General features: G+C 33.5%; 1 protein-coding gene across 1 annotated transcript in view; it reads left to right on the forward strand.

Annotated features, from left to right (window-relative positions):
* LOC118205509 (uncharacterized) overlaps window positions 1-27,850 on the forward strand; it is a 51,867-nt gene that overhangs the window by 20,879 nt on the left and 3,138 nt on the right. Inside the window, exons 4-8 of the mRNA XM_035377796.2 lie at window positions 5,940-6,049; window positions 7,378-7,494; window positions 13,153-13,272; window positions 20,093-20,228; window positions 23,296-23,443. Of these exons, the coding sequence (XP_035233687.1) occupies window positions 5,940-6,049; window positions 7,378-7,494; window positions 13,153-13,272; window positions 20,093-20,228; window positions 23,296-23,443 (631 nt within the window). The remainder of the gene's footprint in view (window positions 1-5,939; window positions 6,050-7,377; window positions 7,495-13,152; window positions 13,273-20,092; window positions 20,229-23,295; window positions 23,444-27,850) is intronic.

The following is a 27,850-nucleotide window of genomic DNA, read 5'->3' on the forward strand; positions in this document are numbered from 1 at the left end:
TCTATTTTCAATTTGTTCAGCATGTAAAATTAAAATATAGCTTCTGTGCCATTTTCAAAAATTTTCTGCTTTCTTCTTACTTAAAATTATCCAAATGGGATCTGTATCTGGCAAAATGCCAAGAAGAATCGATTCATGCTGAAGGGGAATTACGTCAGAGTTCGTTATTGCAAGGCAGGTGGAGTCGTGTACGCCTTTAAAAAAAATTGCAGAAAAGGCAGTGGTGGGGCAGAGGATGAATCTTGGAAGATTCATCAAATGGCAAAGAAGAGACTATTCAAACTGATGAGAATGTTGATTTGATAGGGAGAAGAATGTTATTGTTCCGAGATCCTGTTTAGGGGGAATAAGGCATGTAGGTCCGTTCAAGAGAAAGAATGAAAACAAAATAATGTTTGCAAAAAGCAACTGAATGGGCTTTTGTGGGGGGAACAGCACCAGTCTGTGTACAATGACAAGGCCATCCAAACTATGTACAACGACCATCATAGGAAATATTTTATTTTTAGTGCACCTAAACGCCGCACCAGCTGAAAATTTAAGTTTTAAACACGTAAACGCCGCAGCGTTTCTTCCCGAAATTATGGTAATAAAGGAGAATGATAACCATTTATGTTGGCATTATGCTTGGCGATGATTACAGATTTAAGTTAAATGCGCTAAAAATTGTTGACGAGGAAAAATTTACCAAAAATTTCTTTCCATATGCTAAAAATAGGTTTTGTTGATGATAAAAAGCCCAAAAATTACATTTAGGGCTACTTGAATTAAGAATAACTGATTTGTTATTCATGCAAACCGAGAACCAGCGCTAGGGCTCATATGGCGGCAGAATTTAGGACCCACAGAGACTGCATCAGGCAGTAAGTTATCTAGCGCCGGCCTTCAATGAGGCTTAAGTATATGTGGGAATTTATTTATTCAGAACTCTGATAATCCTTAAGCATGCACTAGAAATAAACATAAGTATAATAAATAATTAAACTAATACATTTCAGGCTTAATTGTCTCAGGGGGCGATAGAAGCAAAATACAATTTAACGTAACAACTTGTCGTTAGTCGCCAAGCTTATGATGCATAGCCAAATATGTATAGTGAAGAATAGCTAAATTTGATGATGATAGCCGCTGATTTTAAAGGTTTTCGAATATCGCAAAACAAAGGTGAAATTTTCCAATTAACGAATTTTGTAAAGAAATGTGGAGAAACAGCAATAAATGAAGATGATATAATAGAAGTTTTTCATTGTGATGACAATGCTTCTCAATGATCAATCAATTAATAAATTGTGAAATCTGTAATATGGTTCTAGATCCAAAAAATACCGATACCGATAGTGAATAAAGTGATAGAGAAGTTACTGACAATGAAAAAAATTTCGATTGACAAGTTAGTCGGAATTCTCGAAACAGCAGCTACAGGACTTCAACAATGTAACTAAACAAGAGATTATGTCTGTCTACAGAATTAAAAAGAAAGTATTAGCACAAGAAACAATGCAACTTAAACAACTTACATTGAAAGAAATGTTTAATAAGGTAAACAAATAAATATTAAGCCCCCCCCCTTTTTTTTTTTTTTTTTTTTTTTTGTAAATTTTGACACCTTTTAGATCATAAATACTTCATTATTTCATAAATCATGATTTCATATTTTTAATTTTATAATTTCTACATGCCGTCTTATAGATTTAAACTGATGATCTAATATCCGGAATCACGGTAGTCCTGACGAGTCTGGATTTCGGACTTTGTACTGTATAAGATATTTTTTTAATAGATTTCCTGTTTTACTTCATTTAATCATGAGAGACATCATTATATTGCTGTTGCAACTGATAAATTGCAGTCACAATTTTGCAGCTTACAATTAGAAAACTTAAATAAAGTTATAAAACCATTTAGGATTACACCTACTGGAGTTTAATTGGAAAACTGAAAGGTGCTGATGGAAATTGAAAGTATAGTGAACTTACTAGAATATCTTTGGCCATTCTGACAATTCCCTGTAGTAACAGAGTGCGAGAGGATTTTCATTGTTATTGCAAAAGCAAGATCAAATATTAGCAATACATAACAGAAAAACTTTTACTAGTAAAAGCAGATATGTGTGGCAATTGCTGTGAACAAAATTAAGAAGTTTCTTTCTTAATTAAAGCAAAATTTGCCACTGTTCATAGCATTTGTACAAAAACTACTTATAAAGTTTTTTTTTTTTTTTTTTTTTTTTTTTTTGTGTGTGTTCGCCCAGGGTGTAAAACGAGTATGTATGTATACACACCTAACCGAGGACTTTTGAAGAACCGAGGACATCCTCGGTTGACAAGAATGCCAGAATTGCAATCAGGGACCTCGGATTCATGTAGAAACCAATTATGAGCCAAATCCGAGCTATGTCCTCAGTATGAATATAAGTAGTTTATTTCTGTGTAAAACTGCATATGGGCTGTGCATCTTTGTGCAAAAATTGGGGCCACGATTCCATGCCAGAAAAAGCAAGTTCTCCTTACTGCTGTTCGAAGTGAACATGTGCATTCCAAATATGGTCAGAATACTATCTAGTCCTCGTTAATGCGGTGTCGGATTAAGAACGAGTGTGTTTTTGATTAACCTTATTTGGTCTTGTTACTATAGTCCTCGTTTCTGCGGTATCGGGGCAAGGTTTGTGTGTTTCCATTTCCTCCATATATGGTCATAATACAATGTATTACACACACGCTTTCTGCGAGTTTCATTTATGATAACACCGAGGACTGCTAAAAGAAAGTTAAAAATGATAATTATTATAACTTTCATTGTTACGGAAAAGGAGTAAAGACTTATCTAGTGGGTCTTCATTTCTTAGGAAATTTACAACACAGTGTATCCAAAACGTGTGACGAATCGTTTTCGTGGATTTGATTTTCAGTATGCAGGAATGAAAATTGTGATAACTTACCTTTAACCTTCTATTTTTACTCACTATGAGAATAAAAAAAAAATGTTAAAGTATTAATAATGATTCCTTTTCTGCCAGATATTTATAAAATAATGTGAATTTACATCAAAGATAATAATACTGCGAAAATTTTTGGAAGTATTGAAGAAATAGCAGTGAATAAATTTTAGAGGCAGTAATTCCGTTTGAGAGTTAGCAATATTTTTGAAAGCACATTATAATTGTTGGATGATTAATTGACAATAATGAATTAATATTAATAATCTAATAAAACTAATTCTGCAGAATTAAAAAATTATCTGGGACCATGAGTGGTTTTTCTAAACGAGGTTAATCGCATTCTCTAAACTGGAGGGTTTTCCCTCTCTAAAATACAGATCTAGACAAAATGCAAGATAAAATAACCAATGTAAAATTTAAAATTCGGTAAAACAGCAGCATTAGTCTGGCGTAGGTTTTCAATAAAACCCTATTGATTTTGAGGACGATCAGAAACAGGTCTGTCTTCTTCAGGAGACGCACTTTTTTCTCCTGACAAAGAGGAACCTGAGACCGATAGGGTTCTACTCGAAATCTACTCCAAACTATGGTTGTTGCTTTGCCTAATTTCAAATCAAATAAAATTTCAATTGCTATCCGAACATGCTGTCGTAACACATAACGTATTTCGAGTAGAAGTGGTAAAAAAGACGTTGTTTTTATAACTTCAAGAAAGGAAAAAATAATATGGTGCAATTAAAAGATGAATCTGGTACCAGCTGTGAAAGTCCAAGTCTCCAGCAATAAGACGGTCAATCAAGCGGGATGCAGATCGCTGTTTAGGTTATTTTATAAAGAACTATGGTATTTTTCTCAGTAAATTGACCCTTCTTCATTAATAATTACTTTATACTAAATGTCAAAGATTGTTTCATCATCAAATTATTCTATATATCTCAGTTTTCTAGCAGCGAGATTCAAAATTATGCTCTTGACCATCACGTTACTGTATGGCAGTTATGTTATGAAATTCTGTACAAAAAGGTAGTCTAAAATTTTTATTTCTCTAACAGAGAAAATTCTAGCCATGCTCCATGTTATAGTTATAAAGTAACTTCTACTATACCACTAATTGCTATTGTAATCTACTTTACAGGTGTCATTTAATTTGCTATTTTTTAACTCATTAAAATGAATATTGTTGCTTGCGTACGGGTTTGTAATAGACTGAATGCACAAGCCCGATAAAAAGTTAATAAAATTTAGTCTTGTCACAAAAATTAAAACAAAATGCTGAAATGTCTTTTCACAGATATTCGTACAATATCACAACTCACACAATAGTTATATTTTAAACTACTAAAACGTTACATATTGTATAAAATAGACTATGGCATAGAATTCAATCAAATTACTTAAGTTCTGAACACGTTATGTGTAGAAACCACGATTACTTGATTTTTAGTAGATATTTCAAAATCTCACAAAAACATCAGGATGACCGTTTGGAGGAGCATACGAAATTTGTGTCAATTACATTTGAAAATCCAAAATATTCGCAAAATGCCTGAATATTTTATAAATACATTTTCTGGGGCATCCGAAATCGGAGCTCTGCAATGCAGGAATGGTTCCTAAAACTCGAGAAAGTCTTGTCACTTTACTCTGTTTGTGTTATGCTTTTCTCTTTGTAACTCCGAAAGATTGGAAAACTATTCTCCCGGTAGGTATTTATTCAATAGGAGAGATTAGTATGGGAAAAAAACTTGTCCTCAAATTACTTTCTAAAACTGCAAAATATGTTCTAATTATTGTGAAATCTTCTCTAAAATCTTATTACTTCTTTGCGGTTTAATATGATTTTTTAACGTCATACGAATCTATAATTGGAACTAATGATTAAGTCTTTTAATATATTTTAGTATTACTCACGTTTATCACTAACGACTAGTCTTTATTTATTAACTGATGAATTTCAAAGAATTAAATGGCCGATGATTCTCAAAATCGCTATTATAAATTACTCCTTTAATTACATTAATCAGTAAATCATGCATCTCAAGATGATTTAAAGGAATGCGTTATAAAGGTTTTAAACATGTTATATTTTGTGTTTATTCTTGCAATAAAAAAGAACTGTTAATGATAGTTGTGTTTATATGTACAGTCAAAAGAGGACGTAAGAATACACACATTCGTCTTTATTCATACAATCAAAAGGGGACATAAGAATACACACATTCGTCTTTATTCATACAATCAAAAGAGGACATAAGAATACACACATTCGTCTTTATTCATACAATCAAAAGAGGACAATCACACAGCTGTGTTTATTTATGCAACCAAAAGAGGATGTGTGCATGTAGCGTCCTCACCTTCCTTGCAAATTGTGGACTTCTTAAATAAAAGAAATTTTAAAATTTTACGAGTTGTATCATCATTCTGAAGCTAATTGAAGAATTTTGGTGCAAAAAGATTTCCAAAATTCCAATTCCTTCATAGGGTTCTCGGTTTGGTGGTGTGGCAGTATATGTCTCGTTTTACACCATAGCCCAACCATGGTGTGTGTGTGTGTGTTTTGTTGTTGCTGTTGTTGTTGTTAAAAGATGTGAATAATAGAAATTATTTTTACGTGTAAGTACTTTTGTACTATTTGTATTTAAGAATTAGTAACTGAACTTTCAGATATTTATTAGTAACTACTTACTACTAAGTTAATTTATTATTAAAAAATATATTTTCATCATTTAAAAAAATCTTTGTCATTGAGAAAAATCTCCTGATTTCTTAAAAAAAAATCTGATTTTTGAGTGTCATGGGATGGCAAGTATGAAATATCTTATAGATGATCCCTAAGCCCTTGAAGAAGGCATTTTATGTTTTAAACTTTTTAAAATAAATATTAACATTTATGAAACTTCCTGAAGTTTTAATGTTTATGAAATTTCCTGGAGTTTAAATAAGATGTTCTGTGTTGTGTATAACATTATGGTTTCTTATATACCTATTTTCCATCAAGGTGGTCAAAAACTAGAACAAAATTCTTCAAATCAGTTGGAAGACAATCAGGAAGTGTTGTGTACTAATAAACCAAAATTTGAAGAATTGAAAATTGAAGAGCCTGAAGATGTAAGATTTTCTTCTTCAGTTTGCTTTTTCATCTGTTAACATTTCATAATGCTAAATAATGAATTTTGTTATACCAGAATTTTGTAAATTTTACTTCTAATTCTTTTCCTGAATTTTGTTGTTACTTATAAACTAGTATTTATTGAATTTTTGCTTTGTAAATTAAAAGATATATATTTGTTCAATACATTTAAAAATTTTCTTATTTGTGTAAATGAAATTTTAATGGTATTTAAAAAACAAATCTTTATAGGATATTGCTTGAGTAATTTAACAAATAATGATGCAATGACAGGTATGTCTTACCGGATATGTAGAAAACCTGGATATTTATGCATTGTCCTGTTAACCCTGAAACGTTTGCCAAGCAATGAAATTTAGTTCCAATTATGGATAAGCATGACATCACAAGACATAACATCTGCACTTTTATTTGTTGTAACCCTGACTGATTCTTGATAGGCCATTGTCTGTTTTTATGAACAAGTATATAAATTAATTGTTTTTTTTCCCTCCCCTTACATTTTGGAGGGGAAAAAAGTGTGTTCAAGGCCTGTAGAATCAAATTTGTGATGCACTTATAGGTTGATTTACAATTCAAGAAAATTAACGTTTGTTGGATAAGAATCGCTACAGTTTAATATGGCTGACAAAACAGTAATAGATTGGAACGATCACTTGTGGGAAGTTTGTATGCATACCATTTTAAATAGAGGTTTCAGTAAAATGAGAGAGCCTAGCAGAGTAGTAGCAACTGATGAAAACCTTTTTACAAAATGCAAAAATGAGGTTGGTCAAATACTTCTGCAACAGTGGCTATTTGGTGTATTGTGCAGAGAGACAGATGAATGTTTTTATTACAAGAGTTGCAGATAGAAGTGCATCTCAAGATTCTTAAGGAATTATTGTTGCTACTTTTGGAGAATCTGTGCCAAATTACATGGTAACCAACTACTCAACTTTCATGGTCGATGGGAAAATACGTTATAGAGACATTAGGATATTTTTTGAAAGCAGAAGAGATGAAAAATGAGCAATGCCCTCGCCAGGACTCGAACCCTTGGACCTCTCACATATGTGTCGAGCATGCTGACCACTACACCACGAAGGCATGCTAAGAAGGCGGGAGAAATACCTTACATACTCCCCCTTACTAATCTTATTTTATGATGAAAAGCTTTGTTGCATTGATTTATTTAGAGTAAAACATTTATAATTATTAAATTAAGCTCTTTTTTAAAATTTTATCTTAGCCTTCTATTTTTAATTTTATTGTACTTTCTATTTTGACAGAAATTATATGCTTATAATTTTTCCTTCATACCTAGTTCAATCAGGAAGAAGCAGAAGACATGATGGATTTGTTATATGCCCAATATTTACAAGCTGCTTTCATTGAAAGCAAAGCAAGAAGGGCCTTAGAATTAAGATCTAAGGATGTTTTAGTAAGTCAGCCAACACTGTTTTCTAATTTTTTATTTGTCATTATAAAAATGTTAAACAAAGGTTGAAATATTAAGCCATTAAACTGTGCTAAATGAGTCAGACAGTAAGCATTCAATTAAGTTCAGTCTACTAAACACTAATCTTAAAATCTTTTCTCTTCTTCCAAGTTCAAGAATACTCTGAATAATTATTGAATTATGAGTGGTGTGATGATAAGGCACATTGGGGCTGTTTGCCTATGGAAAACGATACTGTTATGGGAGATCTTTTTAGGGAAAAAGAACTGTATTTATAATATATAAGAGTCAAAGAAGCTTGATCAGTTTATTTATTCAACCACAGGGATAGAAAAATGAACGGGAGAGAAAAAGCTGCAAAACACTACCAGCATTTCTAAGCTGTTCTGTCCTATTTACTGTTGGACCATTGGTCTTCCAAAGTATGCATGTGTGAGCTATTCTATGTACATATACATGAAATAGAAAATTTAAAGAAAGAAAGAAAATTCTTTTTTAATAACCAAGCCATACTTATTTTTTCCTCACTTTACCATGCATTGTTATAGCTGCATGTTTTTCAAATATCAGTATTAATTGGTGTTTTTTCTGTTTGCATAAAGCTTGAAACTGATTACTTTTAACTAAATTATTATCTGCACCTTTTCTTTCTGATCTCTAAATTTTTTTTTTTTTTTTTTTTTTTTTTTTTTTTTTAAAGATGTATTTTATTATTATATCCTGTGATCATGCAAGCCAATGCTAAGCTTGAGCCACTATTATTCAAATATCGTATTTAAGTGCTCCTGAATTTTGCTGCTGAAATTGGTTGAATCATGCTGGAATTATATACGTAGCTGCCAACTTTGAAATCTTAAAAAACCAGGAGATTTTTGCAAGAAAAGAGGAGGTCACATTGCACGAAGACAGTATTTCAAAGGAACGCAAAACTGACTTTAAATCCCTTTCTAATGCATAGTTCAAGTTACTGAACTATTCAGATGTGAAAACTATCCATTATTAACTATTCAGATGTGAAATATATTAGCATTTAATTGGATATTCTAAATTTTATGTTCTTTGGCTAATTTCCATGTGTAATTTTCTTACACTCTTATGCCAAGAAAATCCCAAGTAAAGAAGGAAGTTTTTACTTGTCAAAATACTTCTAAATATAATGAAAATAAAAGTAATAATTAATCACATAGTATTTGTGTAGATAAACTTGGTAATGTATTATTTATTGAAGTAAATAAAATTGAATACAAATTGAATACAAATATTAACTGATTAAGCACAGCGGGAATATTCATATGAAAATCTGTAATGAAAGATCAAATGAAATTTAATAAGATCAATTAAATGCAGCAACGAAAAATACAGCTCAGATGAAATGAAATTTTACAAGAAAAATTATTCCGAGAATCATTAGGAATAGAATTCATCTAATTCATGATATAATAAATTCTATTTATTGCTGAGAAACATTTTGCTTAATAATAATTAAAAATTAAAAGCTGCAAGATTTGCCGGGATCCGTCGGGAGAGCAGATGAGGTGAAAAGTCAGGAGAGTTGGCAGCTGTGCTTATATCATGACAACAGTGACTACTGGATTTGTTCATCATTCAGCAGTTCAGACAAGATTTCCTCCAAAGAATCTTATAATGCCATCAGTCCTAATGAATGGTCAAGACATGTAGGCCTGTTGAATGGTCTTTCACAATGACAGGCCAAACCTTGGTAACAAACTGGTGTTGTGCTGTATATGTTTCACATAGTATGGGGCTCTCCACCGCGCTTGTATGTGAGTTATGTGCATTGCATCAAGTTTCCTTGGTGAAATTTGGCTCGTCTGTGAATAAGATAGAAGCTGGAAAAAGGAGGTCTGCTACACTCTATGCAGTTACTATTGAGCAAAAACAGCTACCCTCAATGAATAATCATCAGGCTGCAGTAGCTGTACGTAATGCTCATGGTATGGGTGTGATTTGTTCGAGTTCATGTTGGTTTGAAGGAGACAGAAGATAGAAGCGATCATTCATGCTCTAACATGTGCAGCGTCTTCTGCATCACAAACGACCAGTTCTTTGATTTTTGAAAATTCATGACATTTATCTCTGATTCATGGCACAACTCTCAAAGGAATCCATTGAACATAATCTTTGATGAAGCCATTGAAATGTCTGCTGATTAGTAATGTACCTCTCTTTAATTTGGCAATAGTTCTTTTTTATTCCTCATTTTAATTTAATACTGTAAATTCACTTTAATACTACGCCTTCAGTTCCTAAAACTACTAATTGTTTGTAATATATGAAACTTTAGTGTAGCAATGTAGATAGTTTTAATCCAATCACAGATAAAGATTTCAGCAAAGAACTGATGCTATATGTATCAGCTGCTGCAAAGTGTGCACTTGCAATTCTTGTTTTCCTCTTGCTGTGCTAGCTTGAGTCATTCACCTTCTTTGTACCATCCATTGTCTAAAGGTGTGCTTAAGTTATATAAAATTTTGGGGTGCATATCACATTCATAATGATGTGTGATTGAGAATATGTATCATAAATTAAATGTCCAGAAATAAATTATACTCTGTTGTCTTCAGCCACCTTTTCAAGTTTTTCTTCTCCATTATGCATCTATGATGCTACCAGCTTTCGCCAAGTTAATACAGGAACTCATCATCCAAATACATGGTAAAGAATCTCAAGTTATCTATGGAATTTTTTTTTTTTTTTTTTTTATATATATACAGGATGTTTCATAGATCATGGGACAAACTTGAAGGGGTGGTGGAGCATACTAAAACATGAATTTTTTGTATAGGAATTTAGAGTCTAAAGTGACGGGTTAAGGCAGGAATGCAAAAAAAAACGACACAAAAAAATGTGTTTATGTACAAAATCAACGCAAAGTGCTTCTTTGCAGCACATTATTCACAATAAATGTTCAAAAAAGGGAACAGTAATAGGAACTGTAGCTGTGATTGGCTGGCAATGCAGCGGTAGAGGTCGGTAGTGAGCCGAACAAACCATGGTCTGATGCATCAGAGGATCATTCGCAACTCTGATGTCGAGCGTGATGGAGTTTACGCTCAGGAAAAAAGCTGTCATGCATCTCATGTATGGTGCTGCTAATGGGAACGGCAGAGCAGCGCTATGGTTGTACTTCCGAACAGGCGTATGCCGAAGCACACAATATTCGAGAGGTTGCATCGGTCTTTGTGTGAAAGTGGGTCACTTGAAGCCACCTCTGATACTAAGAGTGGAAGAAGAAGTGCATGACAACCTCGCACTGAAGAATCCATCTTGAACATTGTACTTGGATCACCTCAGACAAATACAAGAGCTATTGCATGTCTGCAGCTGAGTCATTCCACCGTTTGGAGAGTATTGCATGAAAACGGTTTGCAGCCATACCATTTGCAGAGAGTCCAAGCTTTGCAAGAGACAGATTACTCTCTACGAATTCATTTCTATCATTGGTTCTTGCAGCAGTGTGCGGCGCAGGCGAATTTCCCATTGGATGTGTGCTATTCACGGACGAGGCAACTTCTCACAGGAAGGCATCTTCAATAGCTACAATATGCACGTGTGGGCAACTCGTAATCCACACGGCACACGTCCACATGCATTCCAAACCCGCTTCTCCATGAATGTGTGGACGGATATTGTTGACGTCTACCTCATAGGCCCTTATCTCTTACCTGCTATTTGTTAGAAAAATATAACAAATGGCTTATGTTATATGTTTCTGCAAGAGGTGCTACCGGAATTGCTGCAGGATGTTCCAACTGTCGTTCGTGATCGCATGTGGTTCCAGCATGATGGTGCACCAGCCCATAACCACGTGCGGATTCGCAATTACTTAGATGGGACATTTCTGGGCCGATGGATTGGTCGGGGTGGACCCGTTTGATGGCCACCCCATTCACCAGATTTATCCAGCTTGGATTTTTTTTATGGGTCTATCTGAAGAGCATCATTTACGAGACTCGCTCACTGGAGGACCTCGTTGCACGACTATCCATTGCGGCTGCAAGCATGCGCAAAATGCCTGTCGTTTTTCAAAATTTTCGTCAATCCTTTCTGCGACGTTACCAAGCATGTGTATTACTGCTGGTGGTTGCAATTTTGAACATTTATTGTGAAAACTGTGTTGCTACAAAAAGCACTTTGCATTGATTTTGTACATAAGCACATTTTCCTCTCGTGTCCTTTTTTTTTTTTTTTTTTTACCCCGTTCCTGCCTTAACCCGTCACTTTAGACCCTACATTCCTATAAAAAATGCATGTTTTAGTACGCTCCACCACCCCTCCAAGTTTGTTCCATGATCTCTGAAGCACCCTGTATATACACACATACATGTATTAATTAGTTGAATTCTGTTTACTGGTATAATATTTTTCACATTTTGCAGTTATTAATTTTCAGCTGCATTTTGCACACTTAAATTCATGTTGTCTTCGCTATTTAATCTCAGTTTAGAATTATGAAAATTAAGGAGAAAAAAATTAGTTTGCTTTTGTGAGGCTGTGGTAATAATATGTTATTTAAAGATGTTTCCAAAGGAGTATTTTAAAATGTAGCATGTAAATAAAATAAAGATATGTAGTTTTGTAAAGATTAACTGAATTTAGGCTAATGTGATGCTGAAATTATATCAGTAGGTTTTGGGACAAAAAGAACTCTAAATTTTACCACTTCTTGCAGATCTATGATTGTTTACTTTCAATATTTAATGTTTGTCTTTTGTATTCCAAAATCTTACTTCCCTGTTCAGTACTAACAGATCTAATTCTATTTATTATCGGTATGCACAACAGTTGTTCAATCACCCTAGGTTTCAGTCATTAGATAAAACTACTGTTACCTAAAAATTGTGCCAATTTTAAAAGAAAGGTCACTGAAGAAAGCAGATAATGGTCACAGATAAATGGTGTCAAATGCAAAATATGTCAAAGTATTATTACTTGGCTTTAGCTGGAATTAATTACTAAAGATGTTCACCTGAAAAATTATCAGTACTTGTTTTGCCCTAAACAACATATTTAAATAAAATTTTTGTTTGATATTTTTCAGGCATTTCAAAGTAATTAATGCTGTATAATGGATAGATTATGTTTCAGCTGAATTTTAGTGCATAGTTATTAGTTTGAGTAATAAATTAAGAATGTGTACTTATTGTTTTAAAAATTTATATCAGGTAGCAATTATTTTCAGATCGTATCACTGATAGGCAGAATGATAAAAGTACACAATTTGTAAGTTATTTACCTACATCATTGTTATAAAATGAGAAAAGCTAGAATTGTTCTAACTTATCAAGAGTGTCAAGCTAAATTATAACAATTCACCTGACTCTGTTTTGAGGAGAATATTTTTTAAATAAAAACATTCTCTTGATGCACACATAAACATGAATTTAAAGAAAGGAGTTTTCTTTGTTCTTCAAGATTTAATTGTTAAATTTTATTACAATTAAAGAATATGGTATAACAGATATGCTTATTTTAAAATTAATTAAATATTTATTTGTTTTCAGTTTTCACTTTTTGTTCTTGAATAGTAGTAGCTTATTATGTGCATGCTGAAGAATATTTATTTAATATTATAGGACTATATTGTATATATTTAAAACAAAATAAATATTTTTATAGGAGAAATTAAGCAAAATGATGCACATTATCAAATCGCTAACTGAAAAAAAGGTTTTTTGGGAAAATCAAGTTATATGCTTATCTCATATGATTAAAGGTAAAGAGCATGCTGAGAAACAGGTAGGTGAAAATGTTTTCCACTGTGTTAAAGTAATTATTGTATTTACTTGCATTTAATACAATTTTATCTGCTTCTTCCAGCTTTGCATTAAAAAAAATTATAAATTAATTTACAGTGCAAGTTAACTTTTTTATACTACTCAATTGTGTTTTCAATTCCATATATTTCTTGAATTTTAAATCCCAGATTATTTGAAGTCCTGTAATTGCCATGTCAAGAATTCCCAATTAAATGTCACTTGAAATCTGTTCATTCTCAACAACCTCTTTATCACTTTTTTCACTATTGCTATCGATATTTTCTGGATTTAAGACCATTCTACAATTTAGTCGATTGATGATTGGGGCATCAACATTGTGACGAGAAAACTTCTATTGTTTAATCTTCATTTATTATCACTTGCCTACTAAGTCCATTAAGTGAAAAATCTAAAAACCTTCATATTTGGAGTTATCATCATCATCACTATGAAATGTAGTAGCTGCCTATAAATTGCAGCAAGTGTTTTAAAAATTCTGCAGCACGTACTGCCACGACCTGTCACCTTATAAATTAATTTTAAAGATTTTGCTATTAATGAGTTTGATGACTTCATCTGAAAACTGTTCAGTTCCTTCAGTAGCAGTTGAACCTTTTTCACTCAGAATTTTTAATTTCCTCATATCATGCCGATTCGTTAATTTATTTAACAAACCTTTTGAAATTGTGCACTCAGTTTTGAAGATAATTTTCTTATGAAATGTTTTGGCTTGAGCCATTAGCATTAGACCGTTAACCATTCTTTTAGTCATTGCAAGTAGAATGTCGGAACACACAAAAAATTCAAAAAGTTCCTTTTTCTGTTTTGTATGCTGTTGACTTTCCAGTGTCATACTCCTTGCATAATTTTGAGAAAGAAATGTCTTAACCATTTTTTGCAGCCATTACAATTTTTGCTTGATTGCATGGAAACATGCTTTCACTTTGCAAATCGTACTGCTGCTCCAGAATTAGAAACTCTTTTTTGCATAATTGACAATTCAACCGTTAATTTTAATTTAATTTAACAGTAATAATAATAGCCTGTAAAAAATAAGCGGGATCAAATCAGAAAGTTAAGAAACATCAAAATTGCTATGTTTAAACTGACATTAAGTTCCTCAGAATCTAATTCTTTCTGCCTTCCTTACTGCTATACAAAAATGCAAACCAGTATGACCAACATCCCACTCCAAACAAATATGTTTGTTAGCTCCGCTTAAAGTTTAGGTCAAATAGAAAATGGTTGTAGCCAGTGTCAATACAATATTAATTATTGTATTTTTATTAACCAGGGTTTTATTCTGGCCAGCAGGAAATTGAAAAAGACATGCAGGCACTTCAGTTAGTCAGGAGAAAAATCGCTTATAGGGCAAAACTTCCTCCCCCCATTTGAATATTGTATTTTCCATTCCTAGACTTCATAAGGGAGTAATAAATATCTGCTGGTGACCTTAAGTCCAGGTACTGGACACCCAGATTTAAAACTTTGTTCTGTATTTCTAAAGCAAGTTCTTCTGTATTTAGATATAGATTTTAATTCAAGCATGAGAAGAAAAAGCAAATATAACATTTTAAAACCTGATATCACGGGGGTGAGGAAGCAAAATTTTACAACATGTCTAGAATGAGCAACTTGCTCAAATCATTACCAGTGTATCAATACAGATCACCACCAAATTGAGAAACCTATAAAGGCATGTAATAGAAGCATCCCACCATTAGTTTAAAAATAGGGGAAAAAATCAATGATACTTTAATATTAATGTTAATTAAATTAATATTAATGTTTAAAAGGAAAAGCACATTATGGATTTCAAAAGAAAATGTGATTCATCTCTCTCTCTCTCTCTTTTTTTTTTTTTTTTTTTTTTAAGAGAAATGCTTTGGCAGAATGCTTGCTTTTGCTGAGGAAGATTCATGATAGATAGCCACTTTAAAATTAATGCTAATGCTGATTTTACTGATTTTTATCAAAAAACAGTTGCTTTAGGAACTTAAATTTTCTAAGCATTGCATAGACCGAGTTAATAATATATAAAAGCTTAAGTCAGTTTTCCTAATATAATTATAGTGAAAATTTTATTAAAAAAATACTTTTTTTTTTTTTTTTTTTTTTTTTTTTTTTTTTTTTTTTTTTTTTTTTAAATTGAGCTTGGCCTGAAAAAGAGAAGTAATTATTTGTGATCTTATTGTAGATAGATTAATTTTTATTGATAAAATATTGAAAAGTTCTTACAAAGGAACATTCTAATTCAACTAAATAAAATTAATGACATGGCCAATAAAAAGAGATACTTTTAAGTGTATGAAATATCTTACGAATAATGCATATCAGGTCAACAGGAGACATGCAAGAGCTCAAATCTAGGTATATTAATTACTGTTCTAGCTCAGATATTTACTATTATAACATTTGCATCATAATTATAGTGTTGAATAAATGATCACTAATCTAAGGAGTATGGTTTCAAAAATATATGTATAATTTAGACATATATTATAAGTTTTCTGTAATCATGTTGACACATTTTTTGAGTTATGCTATGTGTGGAACGCCCTGAATTTTATTGCCCATTTAGGGAAGAATAAAATGCAAGAAATGCATACTTAGATGCATCTAAGTATCTACGTATGTAAGTTAATGCATACTTAGATGTAATATAATTAGTAGTTTTAAACTTTGAACCTTAAATCACAATATTTTTACAGGTCTTTGGTAACTTAGTTAGTATTTATGCACATAGTCCTTAGCTTCATTTATTCCCTGCGATTATTATTATTATTATTGTCCCCCAAGATAAAAAGAGAAAGAATTGCATTGCCTTTATATATGTGTGTGTGTGTGTCTAATTTGAAAATGAAGCAACATAGAAACAAGAAATTTACAGGGCATGTTCACTAAACAGTTCTTTAATGAATGTGACATAGAATGTGTCTAAAGTTCAACACAAACATGAATTACAACAAAAAATTCCACTCTTTGCAGAAAAATCCAGTCTTGGAGAAATAATATAATAGATTTGAGGGAAAATGGGGTGGTAAATTTACAAAAATGGGTTCTAATAAGGAATGTGTCCACCCCTAGCTGCAATACATTGGCGGCAACAACATTCCATGCTGTCAATTAAGTTGTCAGTCGGTGAAATGGGAAGCAGCAACCAAACACGGAGTAATCCTTGTTCAAGCTCATATAACGACCTTGCAGGAGGACTTAAAGCAGCAACCGGTCTCCCAAGGTAGTCCCAAAGATGCTCTATCGGATTCAGGTCTGAGGATTGAGCTCGCCTTTCCATCCGGTCCATACCATGACCTTAAGATATTCTTCAACCCAAGCTTGATGTGGTTGCACATTATCATCCATCAGAAAGAATCCAGGACCAATAGCAGTGGCATATGGGCAGACATATTGATCAAGAATCTCCTCTGGATATCTCACACTAGTCAAAGTTCTTCCATGGAACACGTACAAGTCAGTGTGACCACTGAGAGACACCAGCCTAAACCATTATTCCACTATCTCTGTAACTGTGCCTTTCCACAATGCTGACGATTTGAACCACTCTCCATTGTGAACCTGGACTCGTCTGTGAACAGATGCCCGTTGTTGACTGGTTCAAGATGCCCAACATAAACAGGCACCTCTGTGTCCTTGGGTCAAAGGGACACAAACAACTGGTCATCTTGCATACAGATCTGTAGTGTGCAGGCATTTGCACACTGTAGTAGCTGAGATTCTTGTTCCTGTTACCACTAAATTACCTGCCATGAGCTGAGGCACAGTAATGTTATGCCTCATTCGAGCCAAAAGAGCTAAATAACAGTCTCTTGCAGATGTAACTCTGGGTCTGCCTGGAACATGTCTTCTAGACACAGAATACTCAGATTCAAACTGATTACATAGTCGATGGACCACACTACGAGAGACACTGAGACGTCTAGCAGCATCAGGGTGTAACATCACCATTTCCATCCATCCGATCACCCTCTACATAAATGAATTGGGCAAAGGACTTCTCTTGGATATTGTCAAAAAAAACTGCTAATAACAATTGCAGATCAACACTCGTGAACAAAACTTACAATTTTTGCATTTTTTCTCAAATTCCTATATAAGTATTCATTTCTATAAAATAAAAGTTGTAGCTATTGTTTTTGCATATATTTTCTTAAACTTCATTACTGTAATGCATATGAACTGTGAATTTAAACATTACTGACATTTTTGTGATGGTAAACTTTGAAAACCATGCAGCTCCTTAACTTTTGTAGGGCAGTGTTTATTAGTAACTTAAAAACTTTTAAATCATCATTTTCAGGTCAGGTATAATCTACACTCACGTTTGTGAAAATTGCAGCACCATGAAGGACTTACGCGAGTGAGCTGAAATTTTCAGGAAATGCAAAGTAGTGCATGATATGCAAATGATTAGAATTGCAAATCCGTAGCGCATGCGTATGCTGAGCAGCGCCCTCTGAACGGCTAATGGATCCGAATAAATAGACGGCTGTAGCGAGGCGTGTATGGTTATCGGTGGTTATCTGCTAGTGGTAAACGTTAACTCAATCTGTACTTATGCCTCGTCGACGAAAGAGAGCGAGATTTAAACAACTTACAGAGTTTGAACGAGGGAGAATCATCGGCCTTCGTGAAGCTGGATTGTCGTATCGTGCAGTAGCCTCTTGTGTGCAGCGTAACAGCAGCACAGTGATGCGCGTTTGGAAGCAGTGGACGGACGAGTGTCGGACAACTCGGAAATCCGGGAGTGGACCCCGAAATGTGACGTCAGCTCGCGATGATAGACGCCTGGTCCGCATGGCGCGGACGGACCGTACAGCTTCCTCTAGACAATTGGCAGCACTGTGGTCAATAGCTACAGGTGTTTCATTGTGTGCTTCATCAATTCGTAGACGTCTGCTGCAGTGTGGACTGCGCGCACGGACTCCTTTATACAGGATCCCCCTGACGCACGACCATCGCCACCTGCGGCTACAATGGGCCAATCAGCATAGAGACTGGCGTGCTGATTGGCAGCATGTCGTGTTTTCTGACGAATCCCGCTTTAATTTGTGGTACCATGATGGCCGCATTCGTGTCAGACGCTATGCCGGTGAACGCCACCTTCCGGAGTGCATTATCGAACGCCACAGTGGACGAACACCCGGAGTTATGGTCTGGGGCGCCATAGCATATCATAGACGATCTCAATTGCTACGAATTGTGGGCAATCTGAACAGCAACCGGTATATCCGTGAAGTTCTACAGCCCGAAGCTGTTCCCTTCCTTCAAAGCTTGCCAGGCGTTGTATTTCAACAGGACAATGCCCACCCTCATATTGCTCGGATTGTTAAATCCTTCTTTGCAGCGCAGCAGGTACAGCTTCTTCCTTGGCCTGCGTGTTCCCCGGATATGTCGCCAATTGAACATGTGTGGGATGTCATTGGTCGGCGTCTTGCTCGTGATCCTCGTCCTGTTGCGTCTGCAGACGAACTTTGGGTACGCGTACAAACGATATGGAATGCTCTTCCTCAGTCAGACATTCAAACTTTGTTTGACTCCATGCCACGTCGTGTAGCAGCACTTATTGCGGCGCGTGGTGGCCACACAAAATACTGATTCTGATCTCTTGTTATTGTTTGTTTCCTTTGAACATTTAATCATTTATTTGTACCACTACCACTCAACTGTGTATTAAATTGCATTCAATTATGACGATTCCTTCTTGGTGTTGCAATTTTCACAAACGTGAGTGTATAATAAATTATTAAAAATAATAATTATAATTATTTTTTAGCTAAAAAGCAGTTGGATGAGTTAGAAAAGGATTTTTCTAAAAATTATTGGGTTGCTAATGAGTATAGAGAAATAATAAATTACCAAAAACAAAATGGAGTTATTGAAAAATGTGAGAGAGATGAGTATTTTATGCCTCATAGAGCAGTTTTTAGGGAAGATAAAGAAACAACCAAAGTTCGTATAGTCTTTTTTAACTGTAGTTCAAAGTCTAAAGCTAATCTTTCTTTAAATGATCATTTGGAAATTGACCCAAATTTAAATCCATTTCTGAAAGAGATAGAAAATTCTTAAAATTTCTTTGATATTCAGATAACTCTAGTGAAGAATATAAAATTATGAGAATGAAAAGACTACCCTTTGGATGTAAAAGTTCCCCTTTCATTTTGAGTTCTACAATAAAGCATCATATTAAAAAAAATATGGCGAAAGTAAACCGAAGTCATTTGAGAAGTTAAATTCATCACTTTACGTAGATGATTTATATTATAGTGGAGACAGTGGGAAAGAATCATTTGAGTTGTCGTCGTATGCTGTATCAATATTAAAGAGAGGTGGATTTAATTTGAGGAAACTGAGGTCGATCAGTAGAGAATTAGAAAAATTGTGGATAGAAAATGGACTTAGTGACAGTGAGAGAGTGGGAGTTTAACAGCTGAAAGACCTAGGGTTGAATTGGAATCCTGATAGAGATGTGTTGTCGTTGGAGGTCGATGGAGGTGTATAGTAAGTAGGAATGTCTTGTCCTGAATGGCGGCACCGATTTTTTAATTAGTGTGGAGTCAAATTTTCCACCCCCTTCACAAAAGAGGTGAACAGTTTAAGTGCGGAGAGCATGATATTTAATAAATAAAGGTAACACACGAAATATTAAAAAAAAAAAGGCCCTTTGGACGTAATTTAAAATCTAAAACCTTTCAGATTTTTTTTAATAATAAAAATCATGTTGCCTGTGATATAAACATACATGCCTCCCCTCTTACTAATCAAGCGACATTCGTTTATAGGAACAAATTCTCAAGCCTATTCTTGAAATTATTCCTAGTCTTGAAAGCCAATATGAAGATATTGCCAAAGCTGTTGACAAAAAGAGACACAAATTACATATTAAAGATGTAATAAAACTAAAGCCAGAACAAGAAGGTAATTGTATGTTGGGTCATCCAGAAAGTTATGCAGTTTTTTTTATTTATTTATTTAATTCTTTTTAAATAATTTCAAATAAAACAGTAGTACAAAAACGTCAGAAAATTTCTTTGAATCACATTAACACCATTCAGTTCTGTGACATTTTGCCATCTCTCTGGCAGCTGGAAAATTCCTTTTTTAAAAAAGTCGTTAGATTTATTTATAAAGATATGGAGGTGTTGTTCAACAATCCCAAAAGAAATGAACTCCAGGCGGTTCAGAGAATGTTGATGTCACCTGAAAAGATGAAAAGCCTGAGAGGGCAAGGTCTGGTGGATATGGAGACGGAAATGACACAAAACACCCCAGCCACACTCAAAAAGTCTTCATCTGACATTCGTTGAAATATGGAGCTGAGCATTGTAATAGTAGAAGATGACACCACGTTGAGTGGTCAGTTCTGGGCACAGGATGATGTTTCTCAAATCCACATGCAACAGTTTCTGGTGCTTTCAACATCTCCCTTATTTTATTGGAAGGTTGTTTCTTTACTGAGGCTGTTTTTAACAGCCTTCCCCATAACTTTATCCTCCACCTCTGATGAAATCGCCACAATTTCTTGCCTTGATAGAATGCACTTATAAGCTTTTCGTGTTCACCTCCTGGCTATACTCTTCAACTAGCTCATTGATATCTAACTCTAGCCCTATAATCTTGACCAGAAATACAGTCTTATTGATTTCTGGCTCTACAAGCACTTGCTCAAACATCTTGTTGCCATGTTTAACGAAGCTTCTACCATTCAGAAAAAAAGTGTTCTCTTAAGACCCGCTTCCATGCCTTGTCCATCATCTTGAGGCAGGCAATAATGTGAAAGTGGTCTTTTCAAACTCTGAAAGTAAGACGGATTCCTTCAGTTACCTCAAAACAGTGCCCAAAGGGCACTTTAGTGTAGAGCTTTTTAAAATTTTAAATGTTCTGCTGGCCCTTGGGCTGCAGTAGTGTTGGGAGGCAGGAATTGGATCTTAATGAATTTAAATTCTTCAAGGAAGTTATCTTCTAGTCCTGGAGAATGTGCAGAAGTGTTGTCCATAATGAGAAAAGCACAGAGTGGCAAATTCATCACAAGTAGAATTCCCCCCCCCCTCCAGACAGATCAAATACTTCATTGATCTAATCTGTGAAAATGCATCACCCATGCCTTGTTGTTAAAACTCTTCATGGCATTTAGCATGCTCTTCTTGAAGGTTCATGGATTGTCCGAATGGTAAAAAAAAAAAAAAAAAAAAAAAAGTGGTTTAATTTGAAATTTCCACTTGCACAAACCAACAGTACGAGACAATCTTTCATTAGCTTATAGCCTGGCAATGCCTTCTCCTCTGCTTTTAATATAAGTTATTTTTGGAATCTTTCTAGAATGGACCTGGTGTGACAGATAACCCTCAGAATTCCCAAGCTTCTTAAATACATTGATGAAGTTCTTGGCTGCCTTTATGTCTGAGGTTGCTGTTCCTCTGTGCCTCACAGCACTGTGGATGCCAGTTCTCTTAAACTTTTCGAACCAACTCTGGCTTGCCTTAAATGCTTCTTCTTCGTTCATTGATGATTCTGGTGTCTTGATGAGTTTGTCAAAAATTAGTTTAGCCTTACCACAAATCATGTTTTTGGTAATAGTGTCGCCTTGCATTTGCTTCTTGGTGATCTTTCAGCAACACCGATAATGCATGACTTTTGTATAGAAGTACTGTGACATCCTTTGAAGCATAAATCTCCTTAATCTTACCGTTGTTTTTGAAGAGATTGCAAACTGAGCTTTGGTGTAGACTAATTATATATGCATGCCAGGTCTACCATACTCACATCTTGTTTTCGCTTCTCAATGATTTGCCATTTGACTTATGGTGGTTTTTCTTCTCTTACCCCTATCTTCTTGTTCCATTTTCTTTCGGAACAATCATGTAATCATGCTTAAACTTCACAGTAAAAAATTACAATAATGTATCTAAATATAATTTTCACAAACGACTGTGAAGTGCTTGCTGAACAAGAGCTAAATATAGACTGATAGCTTGAAATGCTGGCAGGATCCTGCATGTGATGTCGTAATGTCTCCACATCATTCGTTTTGCAAAACACTGCTCGTTAAGCAAGTAATTTTTTTACATTCTGTGTTGCTTGTTATGTAACTTACGCTTTATGGGAGGTGCTCATTAAGCAAGATTTGATTATATGAGGCTGAGTCCCTGAACTGTGAAACATGGATTTTCAGAGATAGCATCTTTTAATAGATCCTTGTTTATACAGAGTGGTCATTCAGAGTAGGCATCATCTTCCAGACTGAAATTTCGGCAATTAAACCTCTCACTTTCGAACTATGTCATCAGGAACAGAACTTTGCCCACATAGAGTACAAATTTTATAAGCAGTCTGGCTAGCATTTCTACCTTTTGTAAAATAAAAGAGTGTAATATGATGGAAATTAATTTATTAAATGTTCTTGATCCTTAGCACTTTACTAAAGCAAAACTTGTGCCACGACACATGCCAGAATTATATAACTTGAACAGAAAAGACTGTATTTAAACATTTGCTTTGATCAAATTCACTCCTAATGAGTAACCAAATAATTGAAAACATGCTTCGATATGAAAAACCGCAAAACTTTCCGGACTTTTATTTATGATTATAACTTGAAAAATAATGCATAAAAATGTTATCTTTTGTCTGCTATCAGTTTTGTCACATGCATTTTCTAATCTCAGTAAAGTATTTTTATCAGTTTTTTATATAGTTTATTATTAGTGAATTTACTAGATGCATGAAATATTTTGCATTCTTTTTTAATTGTATACTTTTCAGAATGTTTTGACATTATTTAGCTTTTTATTGTAATTTATATTTTCTTATTGTTTAAGTAAAAAAATTTTCATTATGTAATATGCTTTACTGATTTATCTATAATAAAAATTAGTCACCCCTTGTCTTGCAGGCAGCTTCTTTAAAACTTTATTCAATTTTTTTTTTAATTTTAAATATGACTTTTTTATGTTAATCTTATTTACAACCCTATGTGTTTTATTAGATGACATAAATCAGATGCTCCAAAATATGAATGATGTTTTGGATATTCTTATGAACAAGATTCCTAACCTTGCGGAAATATTTTCTTTGGCTGAGACCCATAATTTATTTGCAGATGACATAAAATTAATAGCTGAAACCCTCAAAAGGTATGAATATAACTCTTAAATTTTGTTATAGCAGTTAGTAACTAATTTCATAAAGTGGAATGATATGATTAGTTTTTCTTTAGATTTTGTAGATCAATCAGTATTTGAGACTACTTTTTTTGTGTGTGTTAATTTTAATGTTATTGAATAATATTACTGCACAGAAATAAGATACAGAACTGCTGTTTACACTTATTGTATCCATTTTACTTCATTAGAAGAATATTTGCAAACTTTATATTAGATTATCATTTATCTACATGGAAAAGTTGTTGAGGTAACAATTTAAAATTAAAATATCAGATCCTTTAAATCTTATCTTTACACTGTGGTAATTGTTCTGGATCATAATATTTAAATACTTATAAATATAAAGTTAGAAAGAAATACTCATTAGTAAGTAGGGCAAGTGTTAGTGCTGACTTTCTAAAGAAAATACTTTTGTGTGTAAAAATGCAGTTTTAAGTAAAATGTCCAGGAATTATTCTTTCTTCTGAAGCTATTAAAATTATAAATGTAAAAATGATTGTACATATAATTTGGACCTTGATTTCATATTCTTAATTTTTTTTCAAGTAATCATGAAAATTTAAGCTGTATTGTGATCTTCATAAATGTGCTAAAAATTCTCCTTTCTTCCGTATGTTATTTCCTTCCAAATAACGCCTACTTTCATACCGCAGTTAATGAGAAATGTTTCCAAAGTATCTTTAATATTAAACAGAAGTTTAAAATAAGTTTTTATCGCCATCAGAGTAATAATTCACTTTATCTTTCCCATAGATTGTATTTAAAATAATATTAAAGGGAGAATAAGTGGTATCAAGTTTATTTTTTAAAAGATTATTTTCTCATATGCATCATAATAATAAACCCAGTTCTAAAGGAATTTTTTTCATGTGCGTACATTCTATATAAAAGTGTTAAATGGTGAAGTTCCCATTTCATTTCACATGTATTTAAAATGGTTTTTAAGATATGGATATACAAGATATGGAGCTATTAAATAAAGAGTAAATTGAATATTGTGTTATTGATTTTGGATGAATCTACAAATCCAGTCTTTTTTTATCGTTCATAGAGTTATTTTCTTTTACTTTTTCTTGAAAGTCAATGGTTTTTTATACCACACTGAGAAAATTAATTAAAGGAGCAATTAGTATAGTAGTTTTAAATTTTTGAGAAACGAAAAAAAGCAGATGCTGTATCTTTTTAACTGCGAATTAGAGAGAAAATATATGTGTCTATCATGTGTATAAGCTAGGGTAAAATTGAAGTACCATATATACCCACGTATAAGTCGAGATATTTTGGGCAAAATAAAGACTTCAAAGTGGGGGGGGTCAACTTATACACGGGGCCATAAAAAATTAGAAGAATCGGAAGTTCAAAAATTTCTTTATACAATGCAGTTGTTTTCTTCCCGCACTCAAATTGGACGACTTATCAAGTAAGTCACTTACTTGAAGTAATTTCATGACTTAAATTATATGACGAACTAATCACAGAGTTTCATACTTTAACTAGAGTAAGTTTCGATTAAACCAAAGAATTTTCTGCCCCCGAACAACCGCTCAATATCGAGCAATAAAAAAGTTTCGCCAACACACCAAGAAAAGAGAAATGCAGATAGTTTTTACGTACGTATAAGTCTTTAGAATAGTTATTGTTCATTCATGATATACTTTTGTTAACAGGCGTACACGTCAAAAACACCTAAAAACGAGTGTGGCCGTAATTCCGGGAGGATTGACATCCGTCATTCAACCCCTAGATGTCTGCCTCAATAAGCCCTTCAAAGTAAATGTTAGAAAATATTGGGCAGAATGGATTAGTTTCGGTCAACCAACATTTACAAAGGGAGGCAACATTATAAAGCCCAATATTACATTAATTGCTCAGTGGGTTAAAGATGCTTGGAATGAAATACCCTCTGAAATGATTATAAAATCATTTAAAAAGTGTTATATTAGCAACGAACTAGACGGCACGGAAGATGATGCTGTTTTTGAAAGTGAAAATGACAACGAAGGCTCTAGTAGTGATTGTAACAATACAGAGTTCGAGACTGAAAATATGTATGATGACGAGCCAATGACTACTGAAGAGTTCTATGAAATGTTTGGCGAATTGGACGTTGAAGGATTTTGATTTTGTTTATTTACCAAGGTATTTTTTAACTTATATTTATTTATTTATTTTTTATATTATATATAATTTTTTTATCAGATGATGTTGAATATTTACTTTTTTTCTCATATGATGTTGAATAAATGTAGTACTTAAAAAAAATGTTTCGAAGTTTCTCGATCGATTTCGGAAGTGGGGGGTCGACTTATACGCGGGTTTCTTATTTTCTACGAATTTTTTATGTTGAAGTGGGGGGTCGACTTATACGTGCGTATATACGGTATTTGAAAAGTGAAAATCCAAACATCTTTTTGATGCTTCTGCATGATCATTTGCCAAAAATATACCACTACTTAATTTTCAAAGAAAAAAGTATAAAGAAGGAACCACTCTGAATGCTTGCCAATTCAGTGTTAGAATAACTGCAGAAATATTTCAAGCAGTTATTTTATGACATTCTGAGTATAATTTTCCAGGTAGCTGCAAAGTTTCTAGCTCATGAAGGGAGAAAGAGTGAACATATTCATTCTGATATTTGAGAAACGAATCGAAACAAATAAGAAATCTCTTGAGTTTCGATTTTATATCCTGAAATCCAAAGATAATAAATGGAGTAGTGAAAGAAACCTTTATCACTATTGTTACAGTCGGTTCAAGTTGAAGAACTTGTATGAATTGTTTTTTATCATTTGATCATCTTTTTTAAGCATTTTATTTATATGTTTCACGTTTCCTATTCTTGAATCAATTAACTTTCTTTCTTTTCCCTGAAATCAAATGTACATTCCAAAGAACTAAGTCAATTAACCACTTGCCTGTTTTCCCTGTACGCCACTTGTATCTCATTTCTTTGTCACTTTTGCTCTTTTGCCCACATCTTTTCTATTCTTTTCTATTTGTTTCATGAATTTTTATCTTCCAGTGCTGAGCTTTTCGCATTTATTTTACTACCGATTTGATAACTTTATTAAGTAGCAGTAGCCAAAACTGTTTTCTAGCATAAAATAATGGCCGATTCAGAATCTGAAAATATCTATAAATAAGTCTAGGATTAGTGAAAGTTCTCTAGATTAGTGTTTTTCAACTGGATTTACTCCAAGGACCGGTAAAATATTTCGGTACATTCTCGCGGACTGGTAAGTTTAATAATTTGAACCATTGGTACAATTTTTTCACATAAATAAATAAATCATGAATACAAAAATAATTTTTAAAGCATTTGTTATACAGTCAAAAGTCGCTAATTCGGACACCCATAATTCGGAATGATCTATAATCCGGACATCAAAACTAAAAACTTTCTGCGCATGCGCCACGTTGACACATGCGCAGAGGCATTCACGCGTGCGCGTAAGACCTTTTACGACTGCGCATATGAGTGTGCGCAAGTGCAGAATACGTTTTCGCGTGCGCATTTTATGTATAATGGACGTATAAGCTAAAATTATCTAATTATCTATTTCAGTTAATGTTGATGATTGCGTTGTTCCTTAATTTTCGAATTGCATCCGGCTTATTATTTTTTGCAGACTGTAAGAGCAATTTTATAAAAGTAAGCTTAAACTTTCGATTATATCAAATAGAATTTCCGATATATATTTGTTAATATGTAAAGAATCTAAAGCGAAAGTATGTTTTGAAATCCGAAATCTGTTTATCAATTTCACGCTGCTCGGCGGCGGGCGCCTAATGAACTGGAAGTTGATTTATCAGCACTATCCTTATCTTCAGCGCAGATGTTTTTATTTTATTTGGATTATAATTCCTTACCAAATGTAGTATTTCATCTCGATATGCTCCGTCTTTGATATGATTTAAAACAAGTTCCTCGTCATTATAATTCGCTTCCGATAGCGAAGAAAAGTGACAGAGGTTATTGAAAACAAAAAAATTTCGATTGACAAATTAGTCGGTGTTCTTGACACAGTAATTATAGGACTTGAACGGCGGAACTTTGTAACTGAACAAGAAATTATGTCTGTTTAATAGAATTAAAGAGAAAGTATTATCACATGAAACGAAGCAAAACTTAAACAACTTACATTGAAAGAAATGTTTAATAAAGTAAGCAAATAAATATTAAGCTTTTTCTTTTTGCAAATTTTGATACCCTTTAGATCATAATTGTTCTTTATTTCATAAATTACGGTTTCATATTTTTAATTTTAGAATTTCTGCATGCCATCTTACGAGATTTAAACTGATGATCTATAATCCGGAAAAATCGATAATCCGGAATCACCGAAGTCCCGACGAGTCCGAATTAACGACTTTTGA

This window comes from Stegodyphus dumicola, chromosome 9 (genome assembly GCF_044657685.1).
Source record: "Stegodyphus dumicola isolate Sdum_Otavi_A_Nest chromosome 9, ASM4465768v1".
Taxonomy (NCBI): Eukaryota; Metazoa; Arthropoda; class Arachnida; order Araneae; family Eresidae; genus Stegodyphus; species Stegodyphus dumicola.